Source organism: Trichosurus vulpecula, chromosome 3 (genome assembly GCF_011100635.1).
Source record: "Trichosurus vulpecula isolate mTriVul1 chromosome 3, mTriVul1.pri, whole genome shotgun sequence".
Classification (NCBI taxonomy): Eukaryota; Metazoa; Chordata; class Mammalia; order Diprotodontia; family Phalangeridae; genus Trichosurus; species Trichosurus vulpecula.
In genome coordinates, this window is record NC_050575.1 from 41,429,249 (window position 1) to 41,446,238 (window position 16,990).

Here is a 16,990-nt window from a genome sequence, read left to right on the forward strand (position 1 = left end):
GCAATAATCCAGGGAAGAGGTAACAAGAACCTGCACAAAAGCACTGACGGTATTATCTTTTTGTCTTCAACCCCCACCTCCAACATAATTAAGGTTTAAAAAATCCCCAATTTAAATTAACAATCAATTCATATATAGGTTGGTGAGCCCTCCTCACCCTAGTTCTTAGGAATTAATTACAAAGTAAATGTACTCCAACCAGCTGCAAAGGAAGTTGTTTACATGCAACAAAAGAGACTCAAACTGGGGCAAAAATGTTCTATTGGTATCTGCTGTAACATTTATATGAAGTTAACCTGTATACAGCATGTCAGAGTAGAAAGAGTACTGGACTTGCAGTTAGGAAAGAAATGGATTGAAGTCCTAGTTCCAACACTTGTTATAACTCTTGATGTCTTTTAAGTTTCCATCTCCTCATTTACAGATGGGAGTACTGCTACTTATCTCACCTACCAGGGCTGGCGAATCTGTGGCCTTAAGGCCACATGTGGCCCTCTAGGTCCTCAAGTGCAGCTCTCTGAATCCCAACTTCACAGAATAAATACCTCTAATAAAAAGATTTGCTCTGTAAAACTTGGACTCAGTGAAAAGACCACACCCAAGGACGAGAAACCAGAGGTTTCCCATGCCTGAGTCCTATCTCATAAGGCTGTCACAAGCAAATGATTTCTAAACCCTAAAGTGCAATATAAATACGAGCAGGTAGGGCAGCTAGGTGTCGAAGTAGACAGAGGAGGCAGGAAGACTTGAGTTCAAATCTGCATTCAAACACTTGCTAGCTGTGTGACCCTGGGCAAGTCACTTAGCCTTCTTTGCCTCAGTTTCCTCATCTACAAAATGAGTTGGAGAAGGAAATGGCAAATCACTTTAGTATCTTTGCCAAGAAAACCAAACTACTGGACAAGTTATAGGACAAGTGTAGGTCCAAATCTGAATTTTTATGTAGAAAACTTCTACTTTCATAACAATTAAACTCAAATGCCATAATATATAAGAATTATTACCATAGAATTTGTCCTTATCTTAGTGAAATAAAGATAAGTCAAAAAGATTGATTCTTTATGGATGAAGATAACAGATGGACCAATCTCAGTATCACTAATCTCCATTAAATGTGAGAAGCACACTTCCACTATATTTAGGCACTCTGTGGATTTGCAGACATAAACAGTACTGGAGAAGAAGGAGGAAAAGGATGGCAAAGTGGGTATTTATGTAGTGCTTTAAGGTCTGCAAAGCCTAGTACATGTTATCTCACTTGGTTCTTTCAATAATCCTGTCAGGTAGGTGCTAGTATCCCCATTTTAGAGAAGGGAAAACTGAAGCTGATAAATGACCTGCCCACAGTCACACGGTTGGTAAGTGTCTGAGGCTAGATCTGAACTATGGTCTTCCTGAATTCAAGTCTAACTGTTTATCCCTTGTCACTTCGCTGCCTCTAAGATGGACAAGAAGGCCCAGAAAGTTTACTATCTCCAAAAACAGAAGGCATATGAATAGCTATGATATCATATATCCAAAGTATTAAAGAATGGAGAAACTGAGTCAGAAAAAAGTTACATAACTTGCTCATGATTGGACTCACTTCTGGAGCTAGGTCCCCTGACTCCATCAAGTGTTCCCTATCTTATAGCATCTCATAAACAAAACTGGTAACTTTTTTGAAATGACACTCACCCCTTGGTGCTAGCCATACTGTATTTCAGACTCACCGAATAATAAAAATACAACGTAAACTAATAACAAATGGCATTAATATAACACTTCAAGGTTTGCAAAGCATTTTGCATATCTTTATTTAAGCCTCACAACAATCCTGTGAGAGAAATAAAGATATTTTTATCCCCATTTTACAGATGAAGAGAATGAGCTCCAGAGGGGTCAATCGACAGAGCACTTACCATGTGCCAGGAACCATGATAGTTGCTAATGACACAAATACAAACATGAAGCCGTTTCTCCCCTAAAATTGCTTCCATTTCATCAGAGGAGACAATATATACACATATAATTACATACGATATAAATTACAGAGTAACTGGGGGGGACGCTAGCAGCCTGGGAATGGGGATCATTAAAGGCTTCATATGTAAGATGACATCTAAGCTGAGTTTGAAAGAAACAAGGGTTGCAAAAAGCAGAGGTGGAGAGGGCATTCCAGGCGGGAGGGGACAGCCAGTACAAACACATAGTATCCTGTGTAAGGAATAGCAAAAAGAAAAGCATCAAGTGTGGCAAAGTCAAGTGACTTGTCTCTGGTTCCATAACTAGTAAGTATCAGAGACAGAATTCAAAGCCACATCTTTGACTTCAATGCCAGTGCTCTTCTCTTCTATGTTATGCTGCTTCCTTACATGTATATCAGAGAAAGGCAAACTTTAGAACATTCAGATACCAGTTCCAGAGAGGAAATGGTCCCTAGAAAGCCTGGAGCTTTATGTAAACATCCTCCAAGCTCCTGTGATGTCTATAAATCACAGAATAGATTCTGAATAGTTTGGAGTGAAATTCTGGTCAAAGCATGAAAATACAGGTCTGAGTCTGAAAGAGAAATAAGTAACTCTAGGATGAAATTCCTAGTGCAAGTGTAACCTTTTCGTAATATATAGGTTAAAGAGGCAAGTTAATTTATGTCCATATAAACCTTGAATTAAACAAAAATGTAAGCAGTAAAGAGAGACACACCTCTTTCTTCATCCGGTAATATTCATCAATGGCATATTGGTACTTTGGGGTGCTGATACCCAGAAGTGATGCAATCTTCTCTCCAAGAAAGTCACACACTGAGGGTACAAAGTTGAAACAATAGAGAATTCTGAATGAAAACTTGAATTCACAGCATTTAAATTTAATTCAACATTTATTAATTATTTACTGTGCAGAGTAGTAGATTAGGCAGGAAGGGAGGTAAGAAGTTTAAATAGGACAACTCCATCCATGTGGAATTTATTTTCTAGCATGTATAACCTTAATACCAGGTAAGTGGAAGAGGTAGCATTTGAGTTTTTATTTAGAGGATGGGTAGGGATTCAGTAAGTGGAGGGATGAGGAAGGAATACTAGGTAGGGAAAACAAAATAATAAAAGGTACCAACATGGGAAAATGTTCCAGGGACAACTAGCACTGCTTGGCAGCAATGTTCCCTATGCAATAGGGTACAGGTTTGAGCAGAGAAATAGCATGGATCACAGTATTTCAAGCTAAAACAAACCTTCAATCATTTAGCTTATCATCTTCATTTTATAGGTTAGGAGACTGAGGCCCAGGCAAGATTAGATTTATATTTAAGGAAAATTTATTTGGCAGCAGTGTGAAGGATAGGTGGAATGTAGAGACTATTGCTAGAGTCTAGCTGGGTGGTAATAAGGACCTATACTGGGCTGATATCAGTACCGAACAGAAAGGAGGGAGTATATGGGGATCAAATCCTTGGGACCCTGCAACTAGAAATGAGAGGTGGAAGAAGAATAAAAGATAAGAGGAGTTTTGAACACTGGAGACCAGGTGGCACCGCTGATTAAACAAGAAGGAAAAGTAGGTTTGAGGTATGCTGAAGTTAAGATGTTAATAGGATATCCAGGGGAACATGTTGGAAATGTAAACCTCCATGAAGCTTGGGAAAGAGGTTACTCCTAGATATTTAGGTGTCATCTGCTTGGAAGAGTTGTTACATGAAGTCATTAGAATGAATGAGATTACTAAGGAAGAGAATATAGTGAGACTACAGAAAAGGGCCAGAATATAACCTTGGAGAAACCTCACTTTAAGGAGTAGGAAAAAGGTTGAAGAATCAATGAAAGGGGAAAAAAAGGAACAGATGGAGAACTATGAATAGAACCAGAAAAACGTGTTATCTTGGAAGTCAAGGGAAAAGGCAGTATCCAAAAGGAAGGGGTAATCATCAGTTGTCAAATGCTGCAGAGAAATCAAAGAAGACATTTCAAAATTATCACTTTTCTAACCATATCTTGATTTAAATGTAATGTCAATGAAATATAACAGCAGTTAAGCAATTATAAAGAGAATGTAAATCAAATCCAGGAAGAGAAAAACACAGTCAGAAGAGCAACAGAGTTAAAATCCAACAAAAAGCGGGTATGGTTCATAAATGGAATGCCATGTGGATATTACAGTTCTTTATTGATTCTATAGGTCAACTTAAAAAATACAATAAAACAAGCACTTATTAAATACATAATATGTGCATGGCAAGATGCTGGAAATACAAAGAGAAAACAAAGCCATTCCTGCCCTCAAATGACTTTGCATCCAATGGGAGATTGGGGGAGGGGACATAGAAAGTATACAGAAAGCAATATAAAATAATTAGAAGGAGATAGGGAACACTAATAGCCAAATTATCTCTAGCACATTTAGATCCTTATGTGAGGAAAAAGTATATTCCTGGCATGGGGACCAGTTCATGTAAAGGCTCCAAGATTAAAGATGGACTGCTGTATGTGGGAAGAGTAAGGAGGCCAGGACAGTTAGAATGTAGATTGCTTGAAGGACAGCTTGATGGAGAGATTGCTTTTTCTGAAAAAAGTTTGGAAAAGAAGGCTGGAACCATATTGTGAAGGGCTTTAAATGCTAAGATAGACATTTTTAATTTTACTCTAGTGGAAATATGTCACTGAAGATTCTTAGGGAGGAGCAGGTTTTAGGAATACTAGCTGGCAATTGTATGGATGATGGACTACAGCAGGGCTGTCCAACCTTAGGTTTTTATTGAAACAACCGACAACATATTTTGATTTGCCATTTTAGTGAGAGCTCTAGGATAGCTTGGCTTCATTTACTAAAGCATTTATCTAAATTTCTATGCTTGTAAATGGGCCACATGAATCGCACTGCGGGCTGCTGCATTTTGAACAGCCCTGGACTAGAGAGAGGAGAGATCAGAACCAGGGGAACCAAACAATCAATAAACATTTACTAATTGCCTACTATGTGCCAAGTACTGTGCTAGGTGCTGGAAATACAAATACAAAAGTGAAATAGTCTCTGCCCTCCAGGAACTTACATTCTACTGGACCAATTAAAAGGAATACCCCAGCTGAGGTCAAAAAAACAGAAAAACAGATCAGCAGGTCAGGTTAGATAAGCAAAAAACACAGGAAATATAGAACAGAAGCCTAGTTTTTGGTGAAACCAAGAGCCTCAATTAATAAAAGGACTGCCTGATAAGAGCTCTTAGGAAAACAGAAAAGCAGGTTGGCAGAAATTAAACTTAGACCAATAACACCGTATGCCACAATATGTATCAAAATGGTTATGTGACCTAAATGTAATAATATATCATACCATAAAAACCTCAGAAAAGAAAACAATCATGTAACTTTCATAATTTGGCTAGGGGTAGAATTCTTAAACCAATTAGGGATAGAAGAGATCATAAAAGCTAAAATACATAATTTTGGCTACATAAAATTAATTAAAAAGATTTTAATATAAAGGTGGAATCAGAAGAGAAATGAAAAGAGTACAAAAAATATCTGCAATCAGATATAGCTGAGGAAACTGATATCCAAACTATACAGAAAACTGACACGAAAACATATCAAGACATTCCCCCAATAGTTAAGTGGTTAAAGGATATGAACAGTTTTCAAAATAAGTGCAAACTATAAATGCCCACATGAAAACAAGTCACAAATCACTAATAGGAAGATAAATGTAAAATGAACCAACTCTGAAGTCTTACCTCACAGCAAGCAAACTGGCAAAGATGACCAAAAAATAGCAATAGTCACTACAGGAGAGGCTATGGGAGGTGAGGAACATGAATGCACTGTTGGTAGAGCTATGAAACAGATTTGGACAATAGTTTGAAATTATACAAAGTGATTAAAACAATTTTACTATTCTATTGGGGAAATGTCCCAAAGAAATAAACAACAGAAACAAAGACCTAATACATATGAAAGTATTAATAGTAGCACTATATGGTAGCAAAGAACTGTATAAAAAGTGGGTGCCAATCATCAGGAAATTACTAAAAAGCTACGAGATAATAAATGAAATGGAATATCATTATGCAGTAAGAAATGATGAATAATATAAATTCAGAGAAACATGGGAAGATTTTTTAAAAACTTATTTCCTCATTAGTCATGTTGTGAAAGAAGAATCAGAACAAAAGCGAAAAACTATGACAAAAAACCAAAAAAAGAGAAAGAAAATAGTATGCTTTGATCTGCATGGAAAATTTTTTTAAATGACACAAAGTAATATATAGAACTACCAGAATAATGTAAATGAAAATATCTGTAAATCTAATTGAACTCTGAATAACTGAAAAAGTCAGATAATGAGATATAGCTCCCTCAATCCCCCATTATGGCAAAGAGGTGGTAAGTTACCAAGACATAATATTGTATAAATTTCTAGATACGGTCATTATATTGGGTTTATTTGCTTAATTGTTTTTCTTGTCACAAGAAAGAGTTGACAGGTGGTATGTAAGACATAGGGCAGCAATAAAACATTCCAATGAATCCAAGCAAGAGGTGATAAGGATCTGCATGAGAGTGGTACCCACATGAGTTGAGAGACGAAGATAGATGCAAGAAATTATTGTAGGCACAGATTTAACAAGATGTGGGAACTGATTACATGGAGAGAAGCGTGGAAATGTGAAGAATGACTCTAATGATGTGAAACTGAGTAAATAGAAGAAAACAAGAGAAGTCTGTAGGAAGGACAGGTTTAGAGAGTAAGGAAGATGTTGATTTTGAGATGCCTACGGGGTCATCTAGGTAGAGAGGTCAATCAATCAACAAGCATTTATTAATTGTTTACTATGTTCTAGGCACTGGAGATTCAAAGACAAAATGAAACAATCCTTGTCTTCAGAGAATAGTTGGCAGTTGATGATGCACGACTGGAATTCAGGAAAGGGATGGATATTGTATACATAATTTGGGGAGTCATCTTCATAGATATAGTAACTGAAAACATGAGAGTTAATGAGATTGCCAAAATGGGGAGTTTAGAAAGAAAAGTCAAGAGGGCCCTGAGCAGAGTCTGATTCTTTCTACGAATACTTGAGATTAAAGAACAGAATATAGATGATGATTTAGCAAATCGGACTGAGAAGGAACATTCAGAAAGGTAGGAAGGAGGACCAAGGGGATAACAATGTCATGAAAGTCAGTTGATTGTGGCAAAAGTAGCTCAGAGGACAAAAAGAGTAAGGATTAAGAGAAAGTAACCAGGTTTAGCCATTAAAACATCATTGGAAAATGAGGAAGTGATAAAAGAAACAGAGGTATAGTTTAGCAGTTTAAAGCTGTGAAAACAATAGGCAGGAGCTAGAGAAGGGTTGTTTCGATTCCACTCCCTTCCTTCCTTCCCTCTACCTGTATTGTACTTTACTGAACCAATTCTGCTAAGTCACCTGCTATTCACAGTACTCAAATATTGAAGCAATACCTGAAAGTGTTGAGGTGGCAGCACGAAGCATGTAAAACCATAAGTAAGGGCCCCAGGTAAGTGTTGTCTGCAACAGCAAGAAGTCAAAATAATTTGTAGCAACATTCAACATTGGAACATTGTTACTGTGTATACAGCTGACAATCCCAAATTAACAATACTTGTTAAGTAGACAGAATACAGAACCACAATGTCTAAAATTTAAGCAAGTTCCTAAAAGCTTTTTGGGGAGAACTCCAAAGAAAACGTTTCACAACTACAAGCACTTGAAAGGAACTCAATAAATAAACTATTATTTGTACAGCAGAATCCCAAAATGTCAGAGTGGGAAAAAAACCCCACCCCTTCCTTTAAATTCACTAGTAGTTTTTTTTTTCAAATATACACCCCACTCAATTATTCAGTGACTAAAAGTTAGAATTATTTATTATCTAGACCAGGGTTTCTTAAATTTCTTTCTACTGGCAGCCCCTTAAGTGCTTCTTAAACCGTGGGTCTCGACAATCCTTCTCTCTCTTGTACCTGCTGCCTTTCGGTCATTTCTTTGTTTTTAGGTAGCTAAATAAGCACAAGTTTAGAAATGGAAGGTACCTTGAAAGCCAAGTCAAATCAAGTCAACATTTATTAAATGCCTACTACATGCTGGGCATTAAGCTAAACTCTGAATTTACAAAGAAAGGCAAAAATAGCTCCTACTCTCAAAAGGAGCTCACAGTCTAATGGTAGAGATAACACGCAAACAACTGTGCACAAAAAAGACACATACAGAATAAATTAGAGATTACGTCCAGAGGGAAGGCACAAACGTTACAGAGGATGCAAAAAAACTTTTTTGCAAAACATGGAACTTTAGTTAAGACTTGAAGGAAGTCAAGGAAAGCAGGAGATAGAGGTAAGGGAGGGAAAGAATTCCAGGCATGTTATCAGGTCTCATTATATAGATTAGAAAAACTGAGGCCCAGAGGGATTAGATGGCTTGTGTAGGGGACTAGGCCAGGTAAAAAGCAGTCAACCAATCAACAAACATAATTAACGATTTATGTCTGTAGAACTCTATTAAGGATAAAGAGATACAAATCTTAGATAAGACCCAGTCCCTGCCCTCAAGGACTTACAGACTTAATGTCTGGTACAGAGACAAGGCACAAACACTGATAGCTGTAACTTACACAATAAGCAAATTATAGAATTATAGAACAAAGTACTATGCCTAATCACTGCCAACTAGAGATACTAGGAAAGGGGAACGTGGAATTTAAAGTGGTCTGTTGGTCCATCTATCCTTTCTTCCTCTCCATTGATAACTTGTTTCTTACATCATCATAACTCTCCCCACTCCTTTCCCTTTCAGAAGGCCATCTCACATAACAAAAAGTGTTTTCAGAGAGGAAGAAACAATCAGCATAACTGATCAATACATTGGAAAATTCTGGAAAACATACACAACGAGTAACATCTGCTTTTGTTACATTTACTTTTGATTCTTTGGTGTTTAGTTTCCATTTACTGCTGGTAACTACAACAGTGTGCATGTTGTTTTCTTGGCTCTACTTATTTTATTCTGCATCAATTCACTTAGCTCTTTTCATGCTTTTCTGTATTCATCACAGTGATTTCTTATAGCCCAGTGTTTCTTATAGAACAGCAATATTCTATTACATTGCTGTACCACAATTTGTTTAGCCATTCCCTAACTGATGGGCATCTATTCTGTTTCCAATTCTTAGCTATTACAAGGACAAACAGCAAAAGCAACAAAAAATTACCACTATAAATATCTCGGAGTATATGACAGACTTTCTTATCACTGACTTCTTTGGAATATCAGCCCCGTAATGGAATCTCTGGTTCAAAGGGTACAAACATTTTAGTCATCTCATTTGCATAATTCCAAACTGTTTTCCAAAATGGTTGGACCATTTTGCAGCTCCACCAACAATGTATTAGTTTACCTATCATTCCACAACCCTCCCAATATTACAATTTTTCCTATTTGCAGGGTGTGAAGTGAAACCTCAGGTTGTTTTTATTTGTATTTCTCTATTAGTGATTTGAAGCATTGTTTCATGTGGTTGCGAATACTGTGCAGTTCTTTTGAGAACCATTTGTTTGCATTCTTTGACCATTTATCGATTGGCAAATTATTAGTCATATATTTTTACTGTTTACATATATTGGTTAACATGAACTTAAGAGAAATTTGATACAAAGATTTTTCCCATTTGACCATTTTTCTAATGTACCTACATACATTAATATTGTCTATGCACAAGCTCTTCAGTTTTAAGTAATCAAAGTCATCTTTTTTCTTTTGCCTCTAATTTGGTTAAAAATACATCTCTTACCTATAGCTATGAGAAGTACATGATCTGTTTCTCTTCTAATTTTTTTTAGTATGATCTTTAATATTAAGGTCACATAACCATTTAGAATGTATTGTGGAATATGATATAAGATGGGTTAAGCCTAAATTTCTTCCAGACTGCTTTCCAGTTTTCATAAGTTTTTTTTTTCCCCCAAGGTAGCCACTGAGATACCTAGTTGCTAATGTTTGTAACATCAAGGTTTTAAAACCTTGATGGCTGCAATGATGGCATCAGGTTCAAGAGAAATAGGAAAATCTGGGAAAAGGGATAGGTTCAGGGAAAAAGATCAGTTCTATTGTAGATGGGAGGACCTGTGAGATGTGAGATGTCCACAGGATATCCAGTTCTAAATATCCATTAGATAGTTGGTAATAGAGGACTGGCACTCAGAAGCTAGAAGAGATATAGATATATAGGTCTGGGAGTCATATGCACAGAGATAATTGAACCCACAGGTTCCAATGAGATTACAGATTCTAGGGAGATGAAAAAAGAACCCAAGACAGAGAAGCCCATGATTAAAAGATAATGGGAGCATGTGTATGCATACACACACATATACACATATCAGAAATATGATGTTGAAAAGCTAGGTCTTTTTTTCAATAAGTTTGGAGTCATTATAATAACTTCACAGTTTCCTAAAGATGAACCAGACTGCTCTCCTCTTCACTTTTGGACTCACCTCATTGTCCATGTATAGTATATTTAAGAAAAATATGCTGATGGATGAACTCTCTACACTGTCAATCCAACTTCATATCATTATTTGGACATTAGCCATTCTTCATCCACTCGGTTTTTCCTCTGAAAATAGGCCAAATTCTTTTGAGTGATTATGAATTTCATTTAGAAGGCTCTGCGATATTTAAGGCTTTATACAATCAATACAATATCTTACATAAACAAGAACATCAGGAGGACTTCACCATCTATAGGAAATCCCTCTTTGACTTGGACTCTGTTCTTCAGTTCCACAGCAGTGGTAAACACTTATGCCAGACATTTATTTCTCTTTTATGCCTCATTTGATGTTAATAATCCTAGGGCTGAGCAAGGCTTTCTCTGTTATATAGTTCAAAGAACCTTGCATAATTGATATGTGTGTGAGGGAGACTTTAAGGCAGCATTTCATTCTAAATCAACTGCTCTTTTATAATCAACAAATTACAAATAATGGGGGAAATTATATTCCCTGTATCTTTCAATTGACTTAGTGTACTATGGAATATTGCTCACGAAAGTGTCTTCTAATACACTCACCAAAAATGCCTTTATATGTTTTGATTATCTTCATGAAAAAATTAGTGCAAAGTAGGCACAGATAGGTAATTACTGATGTTTTCTCAAGCACCTTTGTTCAGCAATACTGTAATAATGTACAAGATTCCCCCCCCATACCTTTGATAGATACCTCTTTATATATCTTGAAACGTCTCTTTTAATATTGAGAAGCAATCCCTCAACGCCCTCACAATTGTGTCACTGCCAGCTATACATTTGCTCTAGTTCAGTTTTTACTCAGTTCTTCAGTGCCAAATCAATTTCCTCAAGAAGAAAATCAAGGACTGATGTTAAGAGTTCAAACAGGGAGTGGAGAGTTTCCCCATGTCTAATGGCGAGAAAAATTTGTTACAAAAGTCCTTACAAATATTTTCCATTTCTTATCTGTTAGCTGTATTCCCTTCCAATATCATCCTTAAAGGACCATGGGATGACTTGACTTAGTTGAGTGTCTTATTTAAAACTTTTCCTAACACCTAAAGGACCATAATTTTAAAATAACTCAAAGCACCAAGCTACATCAATTGATGCAGTATTATTTTTTATCTGTAAGGCAAAGAAATAGAGATAATAGGAGGAAAATTTTTATTTCAAAGTAAAATTGAAGTTATTTTGCTTCTGTTAACACACCTAGTTTAACACTCTTTTTAGTGTTAAACTTATTTTCCCTCTCATTGCTTTTTGCTGTGATGAAAGGCAATGCTACCTGTCACTGTCTACCATTCTTTTTCATACAATTTCATAAAAACAAAATTGTATTCCAAACCAGTGTTGTTCTTGGTTACTATCTCTGTTTGGGAATATCATTGCTCATTGAATAAGGTGGCTTTTAGGCTCTTTTGGTCTCCTTAAGGCAACTGATTTGTATTAGGTAGACTTCTGATTTGTTATGACTGATGTGACAGGCCTTTTTGTTTACTTAATTAATTTTAGTTAATTTGTTTAATTAGGTTAAATCAGTAGACCAGCCAAAAATACTAGAAGGCTGATGGTAAAACTTGTGATCCAACATCAGAGAGCTTAAAGATGCAGAATAAGACATACGTTTTCAGACAAAATCAGTGTGTACATTTGTTTTGCTCGACTATGTGTGTTACAGGTTTTTTTTTTTCCTTTTTCCAACAGAGTGGTAGTGAGTTGGTGGAGGAAAAAGAGAGGCTACATTTAGGGTAGCCAAAACAAAACAAAATGAAAACAGAGGCTCACTGAAGCATTTTTAAATGCACAGAAAAGAACAGAAGGAAGTCTAGAAAGAATCACAGACAAGAAGCACAGTTTTTAAAGTAATATATTGAATTTATTACATATTTAAAAAGAAAAGCAAGCTCTCTGTAACAGGGAACTGCAATTTCATGCATAACCCACAAATGCCTATTTTATTTGGTGTCAACTGTTAAGTTTAAATATTAAAAATCAAGCAGATCAGGTTGGAGTTATTTTAAATGCACTCCGCATCTTTTTTCATTTTTGTTCTCTTCTAGTTTCATATTAATATCTTCTCTATAAAAAAATTGGTTGCCTTATTCTACAGACAGTACAGATGACTCAGTTATTATTTCCACATCTATAAAATTATGTCCTGTGTGTTAAAATACAATCTATTTCAGTTTTTAGATGTTAGTATTCACCATATCTAGTATTTTCTAATTCTTGTTTTTGTGATATTTAGGCCTGAGGTAACTATGTAGTAGATAAGACCTTGGCTTTTCTCCCATTCTTTACTACTGAGCCATAGTTCCATAACCTATGTCAACTTTACACTGAAGACTTCAAGGAACAAAGTGTATGTTGATTTAATTGTAGTCTTACAATGATGCTCTAGACTTTATTTTTTTAAACTTCTGTTGCTTCCCACTTACTTTCCCTGTCCCCACCCAATTAAGGTGGTCTATGTAAAATAGCTATATTCAATCAAAACAAATTAACACTAATCATGTCCGAAAACTCATGTATCATTCCACACCTCTGCCAAGAGGCAGGAGGCATACTTCATCAATCTTCAGAAGTCAAGACTGAACACTGCAATGACAAGAACTTAACAAGGTCTTCATAAAATTTCTCTACTTCCTCATCATCTGCAACAGAAATAGTATGCAAGCTGCAATTATTTTCACAGTGGTTTTTTGAGAAATACTTATAAGCAACTGTAGCAACTGTTCTGGGGTGAGCATGAGTGAGGCCAGCCTCCTAAGGGTTTAGGATCAATAATGGGACAAAATGAGACATTCTTAGGTCACTCAACGATTAACAGAGAGAGATGTACTTCATGACAGCACGTGGATATTCAACAAAGACAGGCATTAAGGATACCTAGAGCTGATTCAGCTATTCAAAGTTTCCTTGAGTGGCCCATTCAGATTAAATGAGGGGAGAATCAGAGAAGCCTGGAGTTCCTTGAGATTATTTTGTAATCAGGTAATTAGGAAGTGATATCAACAGCCTGAACCTTTAGCCTCATGAGCCAACCAAATCTCAAAGATTTTAGCCTAAATCGAAGCTAGCCTAACTTATTTGAGGAAAAGGGTTAGGCTCTGCTCTTATCAAAGCAATGCAATACAGGCTAAATGTCCCATGAAATGATGGTTTCAGTTGCTTCTGGATATATCATACAACCAATTCTTTCAACTCCTTTATCTACCTCTACAAGGAAAACCTGTAAACCCATATTTCACTTAGCTAGTCTAAAAAATGGTCCATGAAGTCCTTGGCATTTGCTCCTCTCTTTCCTGCCACTGTCACAGCAGAACACAGAAGCGGCGGGTCACATAAAACTGAGGAGGCATTTCGTACTTTTGGCTCATCTATCTGATATTTCATATCAGGTTCATCTCCTGAGTTGTACGTCTGTGAAAAAAAAATTACCTCTTACTAGCTAAAAGTATTCAGATGAGAAAAGCAACATAAAAACCCTATTCTTCTTAAACTAAAAGGTTTAGAACTTGTAATAATAAAGAAATGAAGGAATACCATTATAGGCAGAAGGCACTGTTGTTGTTCAGTTTTAGTCATGTCTGATTCTTTGTGCCCCTATCTGGAGTTTTCTTGGCAAAGATAGTGGAATGGCTTGCAGTTTCCTTCTCCAGCTCATTTTACAGATCAGCAAACTGAGGCAAACAGAGTTAAGTGATTTGCCTGAGGTCACATAGCTAAGTAAGTGTCTGAGGCCAGATCTGAATTCTGGAAGATGAGTCTTCCAGACTCCGGGCCCAGAACTCTCTCCACTGGGCCACCTAGCTGCCCCAGGTGGGAGGCATAGGTAGCTTTTTACAAAGATCTTTAAAGCCTTTTGGAATAGAAAGTACACAGTAGATTAATTCTAGTTAAAATGTATCCTCAGCACTTAGTACAGTGACTGGCACATAGTACACACATAACAAATGTTTAAGGAATTACTTAGTGACAAAATGTCAGTCACTGAAGACATAATATACCTTTCTCCTTTGCAGAGATGGGAATTAAGGGTGTGGAACAAGAACTATACTGTCAAACTAAATCAATGTGTTGGTTAATTCTGCTAAAGTATTGGTTTTTTCCTCCTTTTTTTTATTCTTTGATTACAAGGAATGGTTTGGTGGGGAGGCAGGAGGTATATATTTAGAAACAAATCAAAGGTACTAATAAAATTTCTAAAATGAGTAAAATTCCACTTATTAAACAAAATTATTTGAGTAACTGGTATTAAACCTTGAAGTGATGTTTAAAACTAAGCATTATCTTTAAAACAACCAAGAAGAGCAGCATTTTTAAAGTTACCATAATCCCAATCCCAAAGTCTACATTCAAAACAGCATACTTCTAAAACCATTTAGTGTATACATACTATTTCAAATTAAATGAAGTCATCTGCTACTCAAGAGGGCCCTGAAAAAGAAATGTGAAGGGATGAATTTGGGATCTTTTAGCAAAAACATTTTTAAGTAATTGATTAAGGGAAGGCAATTCTTTTTAAACATATAAAATGTTAACACTCCACTAGAGGGGCTCAACGAGTTCAGAAAAAATATAAACTTTTTCTTGGTAGTAAGCAACTTCTTATTTGAATTCTGGAAACAACTGGAATTCTGCAAACTACTTAAAGCTTGTTCTCCAAGGTAAACCCTAGGTATTTTAACATCTTATAACAATCATTTAAAGAGTCTGCTGATTTTATAAATATCAGTTCATATAAAGTATGAAAAAAAGCTAAAGGCAAATAAAGTTGTGGAATTTGCATAAAAATGTTTATTTATAAAAATTACATTTTTATTTATATTTATAAAGCAATTAAGGGCTGGTAAAGCACTTTCTTCAGAACCATCCTATAAAGTGGACTCCTTTGGGAGATTCGTTTTTGTTTCTTTTTTCCGTTCCTCTCATCAACAACACAAGCAAAGGAAATAGGAAGAGCAGAGACATATTCTTCTGGTCTAGTAATTCACCATCCTATCAGTTGGGCTGAAAAAATCAAGAAGGGACATATTTGGGACATATCAAAAAAGCCTCTCAAATGGTCTCCCTTCAACAATCTGTTATCCTCCTTCTGACCCATAACTATGGAAGGTCCCCCCGCAAATTTTGTTGCGCACCCTTTTCTTTCTTTGTCAAATGCCTTGATTTTAAAACCTAAATGTAGCTTTACCCATATATATTGACTATCTACTCTGTCAAAAAAGAAAATTAAATTACCTTATAGGATCAATTCTTCAAAAAAAATTTTATTTATGACTTTACAAAAGGAAAACACAATCACAACAACCAACAGACAAGAATGGCCACAATTAGCAATGTATGCAACATCCTATTCCCACAGCTCACAACTCACCATTGAGACAGTGTTTCTTCACCTGTGACTCAGGACTAAAACTGGTCAGTGCAATCAATCTGAGTTTGGCAGTTAGTACTGTTCTTCATCTGTGCATAGCTAAACATAACACTCCCCTGACAAATAAACTCCATGGGTTTCCTATCACCTCTAGGAACAAAAATAAACCCGTTTAGAATCAAAAGTTCTTTACCACCTGGTCCCATCTTTCCAGACTTCTTATTAACATATTATTCACCTTTATGCACTCTGCAATGGCTGTTCCCTGTGCCTAGAATGTTTTCCCTCCTAGCTTCTGCCCTTAAGTCTTCCTAGTCTCCTTCAAGTCTTAACCTGAATATCACCTTTTCCAAGAAGGGGCTTTTCCTGGTCCCTCCAGCTGCTTGTGTCTTTCTCCTCAAGAAGGTGGTGTTTCATAAGCGTTTTGCATAAATCTTTATGTGTCTATGGTTATCTCCTCTGTTACAACATAAGCTCTGGGAGGGCAGGGGTTAGTTTGTTTTTGTCTTTGAATTCCTCAGCATCCAGCACAGTGCCTGGAGAGAGATCTTGCAAGAAGATGGAAGCACAGAAGCAGGACTGAAACTAGCACCCATGTTGGACCACTAGGAAATCGAAGCAAAATCCAGGAAATGGATTAGAGATCCTAGTTGAATTCTGTTTGCTCCACTCTTTCAGGGAGTTCACTACTTGAATAATGTTTTCTACCTTCTGTTCTAAGCCATTTTGTTCTCCTGCAAATTTTTTTCCTGAAGAGTTCCAATTTCATTTTTTCCTTTTTCTTCATGTCTTCTTTTCTAAACCTGCTGTACTTCTTTACTGTATTCAGAGCTCTCTTTCATTTACTCACTCCTCCAGTTCCTGGATTGGGACTTTGTACCAAGGCCAGGCTCTGCCCCTTCCACTCTTAGATGGTATGGGCAAGTCCTGACTGTCCCTGCCCCTACTTCTGCCACAGACTCACTACAGTTCTGGATGGGGTAGCTGGTTTTTGGCTCTATGCTTCAGCCCTGGATTAGAATAGGAAACTAGTTTTAGAGCTGGAATTGGGTCTCACCATCTGCTCAAATTCCCAGCGGCCCAATACAGTGCTGGTTTTGGCCTT

At 36.6% G+C, this 16,990-nt stretch overlaps 1 protein-coding gene across 1 annotated transcript in view; it reads right to left on the reverse strand.

Annotated features, from left to right (window-relative positions):
- Positions 1-16,990, reverse strand: part of FAM177A1 (family with sequence similarity 177 member A1) — a 55,673-nt gene that overhangs the window by 15,910 nt on the left and 22,773 nt on the right. Inside the window, 2 exon segments of the mRNA XM_036749707.1 lie at positions 2,686-2,783; positions 7,435-7,501. Of these exon segments, the coding sequence (XP_036605602.1) occupies positions 2,686-2,783; positions 7,435-7,501 (165 nt within the window).